This window comes from Etheostoma spectabile, chromosome 16 (assembly GCF_008692095.1).
Source record: "Etheostoma spectabile isolate EspeVRDwgs_2016 chromosome 16, UIUC_Espe_1.0, whole genome shotgun sequence".
Classification (NCBI taxonomy): Eukaryota; Metazoa; Chordata; class Actinopteri; order Perciformes; family Percidae; genus Etheostoma; species Etheostoma spectabile.
Window position 1 is genome coordinate 25,479,370 of NC_045748.1, and position 18,500 is coordinate 25,497,869.

Genomic DNA, 18,500 nt, shown 5'->3' on the forward strand with positions numbered 1-18,500 from the left:
GACAGGTGGAGGCTGGCACAGGAGCTGGGAGAGTTTGGTGCTGAGGATGTTTCGGGATGATGGTGTTGAACTCCGGATGGTGGGAGGGACTTAGGAGACGTTTGGGCTTTAGCAGAAGGGGGGGGGGGACTGAGAAGTTGTGTTCAAATTCTTTGGCTAAATCCTGGAGCTTCACAATCCTACATATAGCACCTTTAACCTGGACCAATTTCAAGATTTTTGATCCCCTCATCACTTCACGTCAACTCGTGGGGGGGGGGGGATCCAAAAAAAAACTACCCAAAAAAAAAGAAAATAGGGGCCACGTTGATAATAATAAAGAATCAAAAATGAAAAATGGGTTTTTCAAACGTACTGTGTACAAGGTTTTGGTTTAGTAAAAAGGGCCCTGGGCAGGTTAGGGCTTTTTCCAAAAACAAAATTTTGTTCTTTTTGCTTCTTAAAAAATAACAGGGTTTTCATTTATCCCCGAAGAGAAAAGATTAATAAAAGCTCATTAATTCTAGCCCCCCTTATCACCTAAAGATTAAATTTTTCATGTCCCCAAAATTTTAAATTTTCCCTCCCCATCTGCTTTTAAAAAAGGGCCCGTTTTTGCCTGTTTTTGGGGGTTTAAAACCCATACTCCCGAAAGGGGAAAGAAAAAAGGGTCCAGACAGCGGGGAGGGGACAGTGGCCCTGCAGAATTCAAAAAAAACACCACTCACCCCACACACACGCCTGTAACCCCCAGGCCAACCCCCACACCAGGGTGCCCGAAAAATTTGGGTTATGAAAAAAAAAAAAAAAATAGAAATAAAAGGTTGGGTTTTGGTTACATTTTCCCCCCCCCAAAAATGTCCCCTCCCGAAATGTGTGTCCCCATTTGGGCCCGGGTTTCGGGTCGGGATTTTGGGGAAACATGATTAAGGGGTAAAATTAAAAAAATGGGCCAAATAACTAAAGTATGGTTGCAAGGGGAAAGGGGTTCTTTTGGAGGGGGCCCCAAAGATTTAATACCAAAAAAACCCCCAAAACCCTTTCCAAATTTTGTTTTAAAAAGTGGGAATGCTGATTTTTCCATATCCGACATTTAACACCATTTTTATTTTTTTCTTTTTCTATTTTCTGAGATCACGGGGGGGGGGGGGGATTACGATGTGGGAGATTTGGGTTTGGCGCCCGGGCCCGCTGGGCTTTCTTTTTTAGGGTTTGGGGGGATTTTTTTCTAAAGGGGGGCAAACAAAGACTAAATATTTTTTTAAACGGTTGGGGGAAAAAATTTGGGGGGTTAATTTTCCCCAACGTGGGCTGGGTTTTGGGGGGTGGGGGGGGGGGGGTTCCCCCCCCCTGTTTTCGCTTCCAAGGGGCAAAAGGACGGTTGGGCCCAAAAAGCAGGGGGGAAACCGGGGCCGGGCCGGGCGGGGGGCCCCAGCGGGCCGTCCCCACGTCCTATTGGGGCCCAAAATGCCTTTTTATTGTGTTTTTTTACAAATCAACTGGGGCCCCCCCCCCCCCCAAACCTCCGACTGCCCAAACAGTTCTATGGCTCAGACCCTTAGGGAAGGGTTTTTTCCTATGGGCTATGCTGTTTGCTTTTTCCTAATTTATTAAGGGTTAATTTGGCCTATATTTTCAATTTAAAAGCAAATAATTTTTTGGCAGATATTTTACGGCTGTGCTGAGACGTTGTGGCCTTGGGCAATCACCCCCTAAAAAGGGCGGGGTTTTTATGGCAGTAGTCGGGGGTTTAAAACTCGAAAGGGGTTTGTGGTTTTTTAAACTTTCTGGCCCCGGTTCCCCCCCAGACCGCAGCCACACGGCTTTTTTCCAAAAACCCTCTGGGTTACCCGCTGTCGCAAACCGTAAAACCCCTCTACAGTAACCCCAGGCCTACGGGCTATGGCCCGAGAACAACCCCCAACCCCCGGGGCCGTTCCCGGCTTTTAAACAGGCCCAGCACACGGACTAGGCTTTTCATAAAAGTACCCACAGCCCCAAAAAAAAGAACCGGATTAAAAAATTACCACTTTCCTGGAATTGGCTTGGTTTTTAATTAATGCGAATGGTTAAAAATGGGTTTCCCAGCGAAAAACACGGAGGTTAGCGACGTGCCCCCAAACAAAGCTTGCGCCCCCGGGATTCGGGCTTTTTCCGAAACGCGTCAACACCCCCAACGCCACAGGGCTAAAGGGTTAAACCCCAGATAAAACGGTACCTTTTTTTGCAAACCCGGTTGGGGAGTTTTGGTCTTTCCCGGGCCCCTATCAAACCTGAGAAGAAATTGGGGTTTTTCCCTCAGCTAAAGAGGGAAAAAAGTTCGTGAAAAACCTCCAAGTTGGGGAAGTACCTTTTTTCCCCCTCCCCGGGGGATTTTTTCAAGGGTGGCTCCCGTCTCTGACTGTGTTAGTAGGTCAGGGTGGTTTTAAGGGGATTGGCCCAAAGTGAGATGAAAAAGCGCAACTGGGGAGCCCAAAAGGAACGCAGCATTTTCCAAAAATTTACCAATTTCGTTGGCTTCAAACCCGAGAGCTCCAAATTTTTAATATAAAATTGGTTTGGGCGTCCCTTCCCCGGGGCGTGGGGGGGGGTTTCCTTCAGGGGTGGGAAGTCGGTCGACGGGCCTTTTCCCCCCAAAGGTTTTTAACTAGAAATAGATTTGCTTTTTAAATCACTTTAAAAATTAAAAAAAAAAAAAAAATGATTACTTTTGTGTCTCCCCTACACAAACCGGGGGGAAAACCTCCCGTTTTTGGGAATGATGAACCAGAAAACCTAATTTATTTATGCATTTTTAGGGGGTAAAACCCCTTTCCAAAAATTTAAAATGCGTAAAAATCTTTTTCTTTTTTTTATTTAACTTATAATTTTAAAGTTTAAATTTATTGTCAACTTTGGAATTTTTATCAAATTTTGCCAAAAAATTTTAAAATTTCCCCGGGGTTTTTAAAGTTTTATACAGAATTATTAATCTTTCCCAAATTATAGGGGGCCCCTTAAATTATTTAAAAAAAATGAACATTTTTCTTTTTTTTTCGTTTTTATCCCCCGCCTACTATTTTGTTTTTGACATTATTTATCTGATTTTTTAAAAGCCCGATTTTTTTTGTTTTGGGGGGGCCCCAAGGGGGAAGGATTGTCTTTGAAATGTTTTTTCCCCTATTTTTTGGGAGTGTTTTCTCAAAAGGGTTTGAAAAAGGGCCCCAGCTCCCAAAACTGTACCCCAAAAACCAATCCAGGCCAAGAGGCCCCCGGGAAAAATTGGAAGGGGACCACCCTGGGCAGGACTTTTTTAATGGGCATACCGATATATCGATTTTTTAAAATTCTGCATTCAAAATATGACTTAAAAGGGCCCGGGATGGAAATTTTTTTTTAATGTTCCACTGATGATCAGAAAGCTGTACAGCAAACCCGACTAAAATTTCCCAAAAACCCCCTGTTTTGATTTGTTTTTATTAAGCCTTCCTGGCCCCCCCAAAAAACGGACCAATTTTTTTTTCCGGGGGTAGGGGCCCGGGGGGCTACAGGGGCCCCGAATTTCGGGTGTGACCCCAATAAACCCCCGGGGAAGTTCCAGGGGTAACCAGCCAGGTTAAAAGGAGGGGGGCCAAAAACCGAAAATGAATGGGGGTTTTTTTAGGAAAAATTTTTTGATGTAAAATTTTTGGGGGAAAGGGGCGGGTTTTTTCACAGGGAAAAAAAGGGGAAATTTAAAAGAAATAGTGTGGTTTATAAAAAGGGTTTTGGTTGGGGGGTTTTGGGTGTTTTTGGGGGTGTGTTGTGTGGTGTTGGGTTGGGTTGGTTTTTGTTGGGGGGGGGGGGGGGGGGGGGGTTAATTTTGCAAGGGGTTTCCCGTGGGGGTTTTTTGTTGGGGGTTTTTCCCCATTTGCCTTTGGGGTTCCCCAAGGCAAATTTTCCCCCTAGTTTGTTTTGGTGTTGTGATTCTCATTTCAGCCGGGGGCCCCTAGGGGGCCCCTATTTGGAATTTGCCCGGGGACACTGGCTCGGACTTCCCCTCCCGGGCTTTGTACCTGGAGGGTTAGAGGGTTAAAATGGCCCGCTGCTTTCCCCAAAAGGGCTCCCGTCAACTATAGTTCCTTGGGAGCTCCCATGGCTGGTTTTTTGTTACGCCCCCTTTCCCCTGGTTCACTTGGGGATTCCCCAAAAAAGTGGCAAAGCCCCAAAGGGGGGTCTGGGGTTTTTAGTTTTCGGTTTGAAACCCCTTTCCCCATTTTCTACAACCCCTTTAGGGAAATAAATTTCCTAATCCCAAGATTCATTTTTCCGAAAAAGGTTTTCAAAACAATTTTTTAGTGTTCCAAACAGGGGGGTCCTGAGATAGGGAAAAAAAATACAAAAAGGGAAATTTTAAAGTGGGGGGTGTGGTGTGTGGGGGGGGGGGGGAAGCCCAAAGTGCGATTTGGGAAAAATTTGTGTCGTGTGTTTTTTGTGTGGGGTGGGGGGGGGGGGGCCCCTTTTCCCCCCTTTTCCCCCCGTGGAAATTTCAACCCCAGGGGGAAACCGAAAAGAATTTTAATCCTCAATACATTCAAAATTTAATTTAAATTAATTTATTTAGTATCAAACACAACCCAAAAGGTTTTCTCAAGACACTTTACAAAATTTGAGAGGGCCTTGGGCCCAAAACCAGATTCCACAAGGACCCAACTTTCCGTTTTTTTTTTCCGAGCAAGGGAAAGGGGCGACAGGGGCGAGGGAAAATCCTTTTAGCAGAAACCCCGGGCAGACCCAACCCCGGGTGTTGGGAGGGCGGTGTCTGACGACCCGGGTTGGGGGTTTGAAAGAAAGGGTTTTTTTTTTTTATTTTTTTGTAGCATAGCCGGGCCCCGGGGGGCGTTACAAGGGACAACAGGACGTACTGGGGGACCGGAAAAGGGCCTACAGGGGTGTAACATGGGCCTCGAGGACATGAGGGGGGACATGGGGAAATTTTCTTCCCCGGATTTTTTTGGGGCCCCCCCTGATCCGAGGAAACTTTTTGGGGGGGAAAAAAATAAGGATTTCCCGGGGGAAGACTCCCCGGAGCGGGTTAGTAACCAACATTTCCGGCCCTAGAATGCAAACAAATTTTTAAAGGGTAGAAAAATTTGATGAGAAGGAAACTCAGGGGTCAAAAGGATTCCCCCAAAAAAATCTTTAAAAAAGAAGAAGAGAGAGACATTTACCATTCCCCCTGTCTTAAACGGAAGGTGGCTAGAGAGATTAGAAGGGGAGAGAGACCCCCGACCACCCAGCTACGGAGGGGGCCCATGAGGAGAGACCAAAAAACCCTCCCCCGTCTAGCGGAGGGGGATGAGAAGAGAGAGGGGAGAGGGGAGAGGAGAGAGACCGGGCCATCCCCCTTTAGCAAGGTGGCCATGCGAGAGGGGGAGGAGAGAGAGGGCATGACCCTTGGGCCCCCCGTTACGGGAGGGGGGGCTTAGGAAAAGAAGAGAGAAGAGAGAGGATAGGGGGGAGAGGGGAGGCATGAAACCCCCCCCCTTTTAGCAGGTTTCCCCTTTTTTGAAAGAGAAGAAGAGAATGAACCCTCCCAAATGCTAGGGGGGTGGTATGGAAAGAGCAGAGACATTACCATCCCCCGTCAAACGAAGGGGGCTATGGAGAGAGAGGAGAGAGGGTGACCCCAGAGAAGGGGGACAGACCATTTCCCCCTGTTCCTAGCGGAGGGGCCCCTTTAAGAGAGAGAGAGAGAGAGGAAAAGAGAGAGAGACCTGACCCTCCCCTGTCTAGCGGAGGGGGGGCATGAGAAAAGAGAGAGAGACAGAGGGAGGGTATGAGAGAGAGAGAGACAAAACCATCCCACTTCAGGGGGTGGCTATGGGAAAAAGAAGGGGAAAATACCTCCCCCGTTGGGAAAATGGCTTAATGAAGAGTGAAGGGGAAAGGAAGAATAAAAATCCCACTGTGTAAAACGGGAAGGGGGGGGAAGGGGGAAGGGGGCCTGGCCCCCCCCGGTCTAGCGGAGGTTGGGCTATAAGGGGAGAAGAAGAGGACAGGCCCCTTTTCCCCCTGTTTTAAATCCCATTAAAAGGCGAGGGGAGGAGAGGAGGTGAAAAGGCCCCTGTCCTCCCCGGGGTGGTCGGGAAGAAGGCCCAGGAAAAGCGACCCTGCCCAAATTCCCCCTTTCTAACAAAAATGGTCGTTTGGGGGGAGAGAGAGAAGGGGAGGAATGGAACCCCCCCGCACCGGAATGGGGGGCAAAGGGGAAAAGGGACCCCCAAATGGAAAGGGGGGTTTTGGGGATAGGAGACTGGAAACCTCCCCCTTGGGGGGAAAACGGGAGGGGGCCCCAAAGGGAAGAAAAGAAGGAGAAGAATCCACCGTTGGGGAGTGGGTTAGAGGGAAAAGGAGCCGAGGAGCCCCTGGCCCATTCCCCTTCAGGGAGGTTTTGGTATGGGGAGAGAGGCAGAAGACATACCTCCCCCTGTCTAGCGGAAGGGGGGCAAAGAGAGAGGAGAGAGAAAAGGGGGCGGGGGGAAATACCCCCCACGGGCTAGCGGGGTGGCTATAGGAGGAGAGAGGAGAACCAAGGGGGGCCCCGCCCAGTATAGGGGAAGGGGGGGGCTATGGGAAAGGAAGGGAGTGGGGGGGAATGGGAGAGAGAGAACAACCAATCCCCACTGTCTAGGGGGAGGGGCCTTTAAGGGGCCCGGTACAGGGAAATGGGGGAAAATGACCAAACCCCCCATAGAAAGGGGGGCCCCCCCCCATTCCCAGCATATAAAGAAAAAGAAAAACCCCTGTAAAAATTTTTTAAGGGGAAGAAAAAAAAGAAGAAGGCTGCCCCCCCCCCCCCCCCCCCCCCCAAAACCCCCCAAACCCCCCCCCCCCCCACCCCCCCCCCCCATCGACCCCCCAGGGGGGCCCGAAAATTTCCCCTCTAAAAAGCAAAAAAACCCGGAACGACTGTCCGAAAAGCAATGCCCCCCCCCCCCCCCCCCGGGAGGAAGTTTTCCCCCTTTTGGGGGAAGTTGGGAGGATTCCCCCCCCAGAAATTTTCCCAAAACCCCGAAAACACACATTTTTTTGTGTTAAAATTAAAAGTTGTTAATTTGGGGCAATCCTAAATCAAAAGGGTTTGTTGTCACTTTTTGAAAGTACTTCTTAGACAATCTCCCGGGGTTTTATTTGACGCTGTCCACTTTTGAAGCAATGGAATTATTCTTAAAGCGCCCATATTCTGCTCATTTCAGGTTCATAATTGTATTTTGAGGTTGTACCAGAATAGGTTTACATAATCTATTTTGTAAAAACACCATATTGTTATTGTACTGCACATTGCTGCAGATCCTGTTTTCACCCTGTGTGTTTAGGTCTCTGTTTTAGCTCCAGAGTGAGACATCTCACTTCTATCCTATCTTTGTTTGTGCCATGTTTATTGTGTTGTTGTTGTGTGGTTTCCTGTACCGAGGAACAAGAAAGAACTCTGAACTCTTGTGGATGTTCAGATGTCTTGGGAGTCACGTTACATGCTCGGGGTTTGAGCTGTTTTGTGTAATGTGGTCTCGACTCTCTCCAGAAATGTTGATATAATAAACAATGTAAGAGTATACAATGTATCTGCTGTGTAACTCAAACTGTGTAGTTCTTTTTAAAATTCTAATTGGATGATCTTTATAGAAAGGCCTGACCAGGGACTGGGGGTGCAATTTAGCCTTTTGACTAGAAACCTTTCAGGCAACACATCTACTACACATCCCCCTTCTGTCAGCGCAGACCTTTGGAGTGATACATGCTAGGCTGCCTGTCTGCAAAGGTCCCATGGCATGAAAACGTTGTTTTTAACTCAAACATGAGATATAATTTCATATAAATGAGGTTTACTTACCATAAAGTCCAACAATACGAGGAATACTAGTGGGAACCTGTTGAGACGGGGGGTAGTGGGTGGTATGGCACATCTATAAAGTGTTATACTATTATAGAATATTATGATGCTTCTTATCCCTAACAGCTGCATGTAGGAGCATTGTAACGTAGTTTGGCGATGTGGAGCCAATTGTAGATACTTTGCATACTACTGGGTATGTTAGTAGTATAGTACTTCATATCATATCATTCACAAAGATCATATGTTCTTCTCTATGTAAAAAGTAACAATAATTGTACTGGAATAACAAGTGCAATATTTTCTTCTGACATGTAGAGGAGTAGAAGTAGAAAGTAGCAATGTCTGACTTAGAGCTGGGGGATATGGACAAAATCAAATATCACAATATTTTTTAACCAAATACATCAATGTCGATATTGAAGAGTTGACTTTTGGAGTGTTCACAAAATATTAACACGATGAGAGTTAATAAATAATTATCAGGAATCTGCATACAATGACTAAGTGGGTAAAGACAAATAATAGAACAGCTAGGACAGTCTGGTAAGATCAGGAAATGACATCACTTTACTGGAATGCAGCCTTCACAACCAGGAAAGACTTGTGTCATATCACAATATTACAATATCCAAAATTATATATATCTAGCCTCATATATCCCAGTCGATATAATATGGATATATTGCTCAGCCTGAGGCGTCGAAAGGATCCAGCTGAGGTGGTTGGGACATCTGATAAGGGGGCCTTGGGGAAGACCCCGGACTGGGGGAAAGATTGTATCTCTACCCTGGCCTGGGAACGCCTATGGAAAAGCAATATTCCCAAATGAACACACAGCTATGTTTTGTGAAATAAAGACCTTTGATTGAAATGTTGTTTAATAGTAGTTATTTGGTGCTATTTACGTCTTTTAAAATTGCTAACAATCATTTTGAAAGAATCCCATCCAGGGAAGAGTCCAGCTCGTTTCTGCACTCTTTAATTGGAGGTGTGGTCAGGACCGGTATCAAAAATATTACGATACCGGGCCCTACTTCAGTCTCACCACACATCATCAACCCAGGAAACAGGAAGAAGACGGTACGCTGCTGTTCTTACACACGGAGGGTCCTATCTTGCACCCGGCGCAGCAAAGCCCAACACAAGTTTCTTTATTAATTTAAGACAGGACGCAGTTGTTAATTTTCCACCCAGCACCCACCTTATTTAAATAGAAAATGCACCGTCTTTGCGCCCATGGACGTGCTGTTCTCACAGGGAGGTGTGTTCAGGTGCATTCTGGGTGTTCTACTCTTACAGGGAGGTGTGTTCAGGTGCATTCTGGGTGTTCTACTCCCACAGAGAGGTGTGTTCAGGTGCATTCTGGGAGTATTGCTATCTTGAGGCAGCGGGAAGGGATCACACCATTTAACAGAGAATTAGTAAAATACGACAAGACACACACACGCAGAAGATTAAAAATAAAAATATGAGGGTGTAAATCCTCCATCATAACAGCAACGCTCCAAGGTCCAAACACACCTGGCTGTTAAAGGGAATGGGAAAGGACCTCTGATTGGCTGTTAAAGGGAATGGGAGAGGACCTCTGATTGGTTGTTAAAGGGAATGGGAGAGGACCTCTGATTGGTTGATTGCATGTTACCCAGAACACACCTCTGATTAATGTACAACCCTTTAGAACCTGTCCCACGGACCCTGTTTTCCTCTGTCAGACTATAAAAAGTGGATTTGGACCAAAGTCACAATCTCTACCCCCCGGGGCCAGAATGCTTTGATACGGAACAACTTAGCCAACCTAAAGGACGAAGACAACAACCACATTCAGGGAGGATGACTAGAATGGGAGGTTTGTAAAAAAGTAAGTGAACCTTGAGTTAAGGATATTTAGTCAAACCCAGTGTTCTGGTTGTCAAACGGAGACTTTCATCATGAGTCTCATTTTCTTCCCTTTTCACAGGGACCAACATTCATATGCTTCCCTGTGGTTTAATTAAAGGGAAACATAATCCTAACAATATACAGTTTAAAGCATTTGTAAATGAGAATGTGAACCCATAGGAAAAGGTAGAGTATGTGATCTTTTAGATTATTTTATTAGTATCAGCGATACATGTTTTTCTTCACTACAAAGCATATGTTTTGGCCTAATGAAACAGGACTGTGCAGTGTTCCATATATTAGACTCTCTGCACATGTAATGACAGATGACAAAATATTATCGAGTGATAGGACGTTACTTCCTTCTCTTATTGAGGGTAAAAACACTGTTTTATTCATATGACTTTATTGGATACTCCATAGCTGGATGTACACATTTTATTGTAGGCAAAACACTTAAACACTTAAAATAAGCAAACATGTGGTGGGAAGAAGATTGTATTAACACCAGGATATAGGAATCATCACCAATAAAGAAAACTATAAACAAATAAAATGTTCAATCCAAAGTACATAGAAATGGGTGCAATTGGTTATGGTTATTGGTGACTCGGGAAAAAAACAATTCTTGGTTCTTATTCTTTTTTTTGTTTGATGGAGGTAAGTTCCTAAATACATCTCAGTGAGTATAATTATTAAAAAAGTTACCCATAGACCTATAGGATTTCAATTCATCATACATTCTATTAAACTATGATTATGGCTTTCACAAACCATAGAATAATAATGGCAAAAAACAAAAAACAAAATATTGTCATAAGGGGTGCACAAGTTGCACACAAGCAAAACGCCCCCACTCCAAAAACCCACAGGGACCCCCCAGGGAGCTCAGCTGGTAGAGTGTGTGTACAGAGACTCAGTCCTTACCGCAGCAGCCAGGGTTTGAGTCTGAGCCCCAGTCCTTTGTTGCATGTCACCCCCCCCCCACCCTCCTTCCTGTCTTCAGCTGGCCTACCAAATAAAGGCCAAAAGTCCCCCCAAAGGTTCTGGGTTCTGGTAGCAATACCTCTGGCTTGGTTGGCATAGTAAGTGGGTGGGAAGCTGGTGAGGGATCATCTGACTTTCTGCTGAGCTAGCAAGTCCTTGTGGTGCCTGCATAGAGGGGTGTGGTGTCCAGTGTGTGTGTGTGTGTGTGTGTGTGTGTATATGTGTGTGTATATGTATGTATGTGTGTGTGTGTGCCCATCAAGGCAAGGAATCCTCTAAAGAAGTTGTGGGTAAGAAAATGTTTTGTGTTGCACAGCAACAGCAAGAGCATAAATTCCTCTGAATGGCAACATGAAAACAAGGTCTGTAGAGGACTGCAGAGTCTTTTTGTTAATGGTTGACACAGGAGTTTGAGAGGTCCAAACATGAGACATACTTGACATTCGAACTGCGTCATTACTATCTAAGAAACTCGTAAAAAACATTCGGTCACCGTTCCACAAAATTGTTCCGTCATTTTATGCTGCTTATTGAATTTTTGGCAAGCACAGCTCACAGAATATGAATATGCTCCACTGCAAACAGCTGCACTTATGTGTCTGACAAGTGCATCCCCAGTTCGTCAGTCTGTGGGGGGTCATTGTCACCTAGTAACTCTGTTTCAGGCACTATCAAGTCCTTGTTGTGGTCCAGCTCTTGCTGGGACGCCCCGTCAGCCATGTCCTCATCATTGGTCTTGGAGTCCTCGTTTAGTAAAGCTGCTCGCTCCGTGACAGACGTGTTGGAGGGGGCCGTGGTGACGTAGCCTGTGGATGTTGATCCACTGCCACTATGGTGAGAACCGGCTTTGCTAACTATCTGTGGCGGGTGGTGCATCTGCTGGTGGGGCATGGCCATGGGGATCTGCATGGGGTAAAAGTTCTGCAGGTACTGGTACGCTGGCATGGGGTGGTACCCGTTGACGGGGATGTAGAGCTGCTGCGGAACCATCTGCCGATGCATTGGCCCCTTCATGGGCAGGAACTGGGGCTGATGGAATGGGAGGCTCTTTTTAGGGCTGGTGTAGCGCGACGTATTGGCCGTGCTCATGCTGATGTTGCTAACCGGACTGGTGCTCAGAGAGCTGGTCTGGGTGGTGTTGCTGGTGCCGGATGTCTGAGCAGAGCTGGTATAGTTGGACAGGCTCTCCCAGGAGCGCAGGCGGGTGTGGATGTCCTTGAAGCGAGGCCTTCTTGCTTGGAACTCGCTCCAACACTCCAGCATGAGGGTGTAGATCCAGGATGGGCAGTCATCTGGACACGGCAGGAGCTGGTGGCCGCGAACCATCTCGATCACGTCCTGGTTGGAGTAGCCACAGTACGGCTGCAGACCGTAGCTGAAAGTCTCCCACAGCAAGACCCCGTAAGACCAGATGTCCGAGTCGGTGGAGAACTTGCCATACATAATAGCTTCTGGGGACATCCAACGAATGGGGAAAGGGCTTGTGCCCATGAGGTTGTAGTAATCAGCAGAGTAGACGTCTCGGAACAGGCCCAGATCCAGGATCTTGATGCTGAGTTTGTCAAAGACCAGAATGTTTCGGGCAGCGAGGTCTTTATGGACTACTTGCTGGCTGGAAAGGTACTCCATTCCGGCAGCAATCTGGGTGATGAGATGAAGGAAATCCGCCTGCTCCAGTGTGGATTTGACTGTCTTGCCATCATCTGAGCTGCCAACGTCGGAGTTAGGGGAGCGCATCACCAGGTACTCGTGCAGGTCGCCCAGGCCGGAGTAGGCGAAGATCATGCTCATTGGCTGCTCTTTAGTGACCACACCCAGCAGACAGACCACATTTTGGTGTTGGATGTGAAAGTGGAGCATGGCCTCGTGGCGGAATTCGTCACAGAGAGTGGCATCTACTTTGTCCTTTAACGTTCTGATGGCCACCACTTGGGTCTGCTCGCCAGGGGCCGTGCCGTACATGTGGCCCTTGTAAACCTTGCCAAAGCGATCCTCGCCAAGCTCCTCCATAAAGCGGACTGCTGACATGTTAATCTCCCGCAGCTTGGCCTGCAGTCACAAAGCAATAAATACAATGACATGTCATCAAAGTGTATGGCCACCAATAAAACCTGATGTATTACTGTGGAATGCTCCAGCTGTACGGAGGCCGCTTTGTTTTTCAGTACTGGGTGTTCAAACCATAAACCAACACTGCATTCAAAAATGACTACAGCACTGCGTTGGTGGGGGTGTGCTGCTTCAGGAACCGATGAGATGATGAATAAGATCCCCAGATTGGAGTTTGAGTAATAGATCACAGCACAGTGTTTATGATACTATAAGAAACTCTGGTTCTCACAGAACAATTTAAAATCTCATTTTAAACCCTGCACAATAGGCCTATGTCACGCGACAACTGAAGAAGGTCTCTGAGTGGAGACAGGGCTTTTTTACAGTGGGGGAGCCCCTTGATCCTGCTGGACCCAGTCCCTGTGCACCCTGCCTGAAGTCGCCTACGACGACGAAGTGGTCCGGATTGGAACGAGACCGTGTACAGAGTCTATTAGAGACTGCAGTGATAGGGTTGCTTAGGATTGTGGGTAGAGTAGTTTTTCTCCATAAGATCGCAAATAAGTTTGTTTGTCTTAAAACAAGGTTGATTTCATCCAGACTTGTAGATTCTACTAGAACAGAAACTTTTGTTTCACAAACTCGCAGCTCGTGGTCGGTCTACCTCGGATGGTTTAGACCAGGGGTCTCAAACTCAACTTACTTGGGGGCCGCTGGAAGTAGAGTCTGGGTTTTGGCTGGGCCGCATCAATTCCAAAAAAAACTCTATTTCCTCCAAAAAGGGTGCAGAATTGCCGGTGCTTTAAAGGCCATTATGCAGGTTTAATTTTCCAACGAATTTGCACTTATTGATTGTCGGTAATAAACATTTAAACTGTTATCCACTGTATATGATAGGTATCACAAAACATAAAATAAAACGAAAAAGTAGGTCATATTTTACAGTGGTTTGCTTTTCTCCCACAATGCATTGCATGTCGTCACAATAGGGAGACGATAGGCCAGCCAGCTTAGTGAGACCATTGAGAGTTACGAGAGAGATAGAAGACAACAGTGTAAGAAAGAGAGTTCAGCAGCAGATTATAGATAATACAGAGATATATATATATATATACAAGGGTATATATGTATATATGTACCCTTTATATATATATATATATATATATATATATATATATATATATAAAAAGGGTACTTAGCTAGCTTGACAACCGTTACGCCGCTGTCAGGAGACTACTACGGTAACCCATAAGTGACAAGCGCAATGACAAAGATTTTCAGAACGCGCGGGCCGCACTAACGCTTAACTTTGATGTCAAGTAGGGGGCCGCAAAATATCATCCCGCGGGCCGCAATTGGCCCCCGGGCCGCGAGTTTGAGACCCATGGTTTAGACCTTCTGGTTGATAATCTAAATCTTCATGGAGAAAGGGACTGTTGACCGAAACAGGAAGTGTGACATAGGCCTTACACCAGGTAAACAGTAGAATCACCCCGTTGCTGTTACATAGTAATACACCCTGAGTGACCAATAAAGTCAAAGGGATCACCGTGTGCTTTTGTAATGGAAACATTAGTTTGGTAACACTATGCACCACGTACTGATGTAGAAGCCCCATCTTCTACCTTATTATTACCCTTACACTTTATCAAAATCCTCAATAACGTTGGGCTTAATCGTTTATTTTGCATTAAAATGAATGAGGGGGCTGTGTTGTCTAATGCAGTGCTAATGTTGGTGTGAACGCGGCCATACATCAGAAAGAATGTGATGAAGTAACCAATCATACTCTGTCTCGTGTGTGTGTGTGTGTGTGTTACCTGCTGTTTCTGCTGGCTGAGCAGAGACAGCTCCATGTCCGGGCTGGGGGAGCTGCTGAGCTGGCAGCGGAGCGGCGTGTCCGACGAGTCCTTCTGCTTATTGCGACACATGCAAACCAGAAAGAAGAGGCACGCGATGACCAGCGGGATGGCAATCGCAGGGATCAGAATGAACAGGATCTCCTTCCTAGGGTTCTCTGGAGGATCTGGAGAGGGTAAGACAGTAGAGATAGTAGTGAGTTAAGTCCTATCTTTGTTTTGATCTTTGAATACATAATGTGTGTTATTTCGAGTACCCCGGTTCAAGAGCAATAGGAGTAAAAACTCTGTTGTTCCATGTTCTACAACTCAGCTTATGTAGAACTTTTAGACATTGCTCCTGTAGTGATGTGTCAAATTGTGTTTTTGTATTGTCTTTGTATGTGTTGTGTTTTTGTTTATTTGTATGTTTTTTTTAATCTTACACTCTTGACTGCAGATCAAGTTTCCCTTTTGGGTTAGTAAAGTGAGTGAACAACAATCCTCCTGAAGGCTATGATGTGTCCTTTAACTGAGGTGTTAGTAGTCTACTCTAATCAGTCAACTGATAGTGACATCACCATGGATAAACCACATTTAAAACTACATCCACCCTCATGGTGGAGGCACTGAATTCTCATCAGTTCAACCTGGTCTGTTCTTCGTGGAACAAATGGGTTCTGTCCCCTGAAAATCAAAGAATGAACAGAAAATCTACTGAGGGCCAGTGAGACTAACCTCTCAGAACAAATCAAACAAAGGGCCAAACTGAACTCATTACCGATGTACCATACAGCTGGCATTGAGCTTAAAGGTCCCATACTGTAAAAACCGAGATAGTCAGGTTTGATTATAAAGCAGGTGGATGTGCTATGTAAATGTGAGAATAAAACACTGAATCCACAGAGAAATGCACACAGCCTGCATTCAGAAACTGTGCTGTTAAACGAGCCGTCAAAACTGTACGCTTCTGATGTCAAAAATGTAGTAAATGTAGGCAGAAAGTGCTTCTACAGTCCTGTTACAGTCATTCCCCGGCTGTAATGATGATGCAGAGACTCTGAAAGTTCAGATACTGGAGACCCAGAAACACTGACCAATCAGAGCAGTCTGGGCTTTTTTTTTTTAGCAGAGGGGCATATAGAGACAGACGTAAAACAGAGCGTTTTAGACAGAGGGGAAATAGAATACAGGAATATTCACAGGCAGTATGAGAATTATGTTTTTAAACATTAAAGCATGTAAACATGTTCTAGCAGAAACCAAAAACACAAGTATCAACCTGAGAATGAACATGCCATGGGACCTTTAAAGCATCTGGCTGACTGTTAAGATGAGAAGAAATCCCATGGCAACCAGTGGCGATATAGTGGACACTAAAGCCATGACACCACCCCTGGTCCTCCAGAACCTGAGCCCTGAATATTTTCATCACCAAAATACAAACTCTAGCAGCTTTCTAACTGAACGAGACCGATTATTGCACCAGCCGCAGCAGCTGCACGTGTGCCTCCTCTCACGCTCCTTTGAGCTTCTTTTTTGCCGGCCACTTTAAATAACTACACCGTAGAAAGTTGCAGTAATTAGAAATGGTGCGCGGATAGACAGAAATAGAACATGCCAGGAACTGCCTTGAATAAGGCACAGTTTTCAGGAAGAAATAAACCACAGTTTATATGTTAGGTGGACCACTGTGGGACTTCATTAACTCAAAGCCACCTGCTTCCAACCAGCGGATCTAAGTACTTTGGCAGAGCAGAGGAGGGACTGGGATAAGACAGGCCAAGAGAGGGGAAAGTTTTACGATTTCCAGAAGCTGAGTTCCTGTTAACCTTCAAAATGTCCCAGGACATTTTTCAGCAGTGGCTCGTAATAACCCTGTCTGCACTTTGATTGGGCCCTGTGGTCCACCTGACAGAGGAACTGTATATATACACATATCAACAACAGGAACATGTGAAGACTTTAGAGCCAATAGCTTCTACAGCACATCATCATCCTCAAGGACTACTGGACAGCTAAAGATCTTGTGGATGGCTTTCTTCGTTACATTGCAGCATTCTGTTACAAATCCTGTGCTGACAGATCACTCCCTGTGCTGTGCGGTCTGCAGTCCCTGGGACCGCATACAGCTACCAACAGTCCCTCAGAACAGCAGGAAGAATCCGGGTAGTTCAATCATGACAAAGAAGATGTTTGAATTGTCTTTCACCCATTCATTCATCGAGAATGATAGACATCATAGCCTACGCTGTTCCAGGCGAGGCAGCTTCATCTGTTATTCTCACAAGCAATGTACCAGCTGTGTTAGGGGCCGATCACACAGAGACAAATTAAACACCGCTAACATTAGTCTTTGGTCTTCATTCACCATCTCGCCACGGTTAAAACATGAAGGAAGGGGTTGTACTTCTTGAGGAAAAAAGGTAAAGTAGTAAAGCCCGCCTCTTGCTTGATTTGATTGGCTGCCTGGGCCAGTGTGACACTGACAAGCGGTGTTACTTCGCAACTTCTGCAGGAAAATTGATAATATTTTAACTTTTATACACGCCTAAAAATGGCTAGAAAAACACGACGCGCGGCGCAAGAAAGAAGGGGGCGTCGAGCGGTGGGGTCCAATAGAAAACCCGGCTTTGCTGGTGTGATTAGTCCTTAAGTCCATACATGTTGACAAAATATCATTCATGATGTTGGTAATGTGATACTTTGGCTCACACAACATGCCATCTGAGAACTTAAAATACTTTGTTAATTTAATTTGACCAATCAAAATGGTCATTCCCCCTGCTCTGACATTCCCCGCTCTCATTCCCCCTGTCTGACATCCCCGCTCTCATTCCCCCTGCTTGGTTTCCGAGCCCCTAAACCAGCAGGGTTGTGTTTCAGTCTCAACGGCTCCTAACGGAGACATTGGCAACACCGACGCCAACGTTCTCCTCCTGATTGGGTCTTATCGGTCACAACGTCTCGCACTCTGAGACTAAAGCTACTAATGTTACCATGGCAACTCCCAGCAGTGGGGGGGGGGGGGGGGGGGGGTGGTGTCTCCACGCTGCCTCTTGTTTATGTCCATGTATAGTATAAAAACACTCGGTGCACCCAGATCACTTTGGGCTCAAAACTCAAACGTAAAAAAAACAAAAGTAGCAATGTAAATGTAGCCTGAGAAAAATACCCCAAATTTCTAGCCACACTGATCATGGATTAGAATACTTCTTTAAAATCAAAGTACTATCAATGAATATGTGTTGCAGCACAAAATGGTAACAGTGAGACAGAAAAGTTGTGTCGGTCTTGGTTCTTGGTCATGTGCTGATTCTCCTTTCAGTGTAATGCCCCTGCTGTTCCACTGGCTTATGGCTGGTATTTAAAGCATGATAATGATTCTAACTCACATATGCCACTGCTGTTTATGATATGCCACCACTGCCTTGTTTATTATAATTATAATTTAGCCTTGAGCCATGTTTAAGGTGGGACTGCTGCTGTGACTTGTAGGTAAGAGGGACCTATTTTTATATGAGACTGATTTGTAAAATTGCCATTACCTTTACATAAGAGGTTCATGCCTGAAAGGGGCAAAACTGCTACCACAAAAACCCACTGTAGCCCCGGCATAACCCAGGGGAACACATGTGACATATGGTAAAACCGTCCAACACCACACCAGTCTAGATTATTTTTAGTTTTTTGTCTTTTGTTCACATTATTTCACAAAAAAAGTCCTTTATCAAAACATTTGTAATGTGTAACTTTTAGAAGTTTCTAAAACTGTGTTCCATCTGATGATCATAAACGACCTGTAAGAGCAAAAGTAGTTTTTATTTAAAGTTTCCATGACAATGGGGCTCTTTGGTGCTTTATATAGACCTTAGTGGTCACCTAATACTGTATCTGAAGTCTCTTTATAA

At 45.6% G+C, this 18,500-nt stretch overlaps 1 protein-coding gene and 1 long non-coding RNA gene across 2 annotated transcripts in view; both read right to left on the bottom strand.

Moving 5' to 3' along the window:
* Positions 1–695: 695 nt before the first annotated feature.
* LOC116704635 (uncharacterized) lies at positions 696–9,516 on the bottom strand. Its single transcript, XR_004335726.1, has 3 exons — positions 9,418–9,516; positions 9,273–9,383; positions 696–720 (listed from the first exon to the last, which is right to left on the bottom strand). It is a non-coding gene; the product is annotated as an uncharacterized LOC116704635 (long non-coding RNA).
* A 1,468-nt stretch (positions 9,517–10,984) lies between these two features.
* ror2 (receptor tyrosine kinase-like orphan receptor 2) overlaps positions 10,985–18,500 on the bottom strand; it is a 52,635-nt gene continuing 45,119 nt past the window's right edge. Inside the window, 2 exon segments of the mRNA XM_032540349.1 lie at positions 10,985–12,748; positions 14,572–14,813. Coding sequence (XP_032396240.1) covers positions 11,291–12,748; positions 14,572–14,813 — 1,700 coding nt within the window. The 3' untranslated portion in view covers positions 10,985–11,290.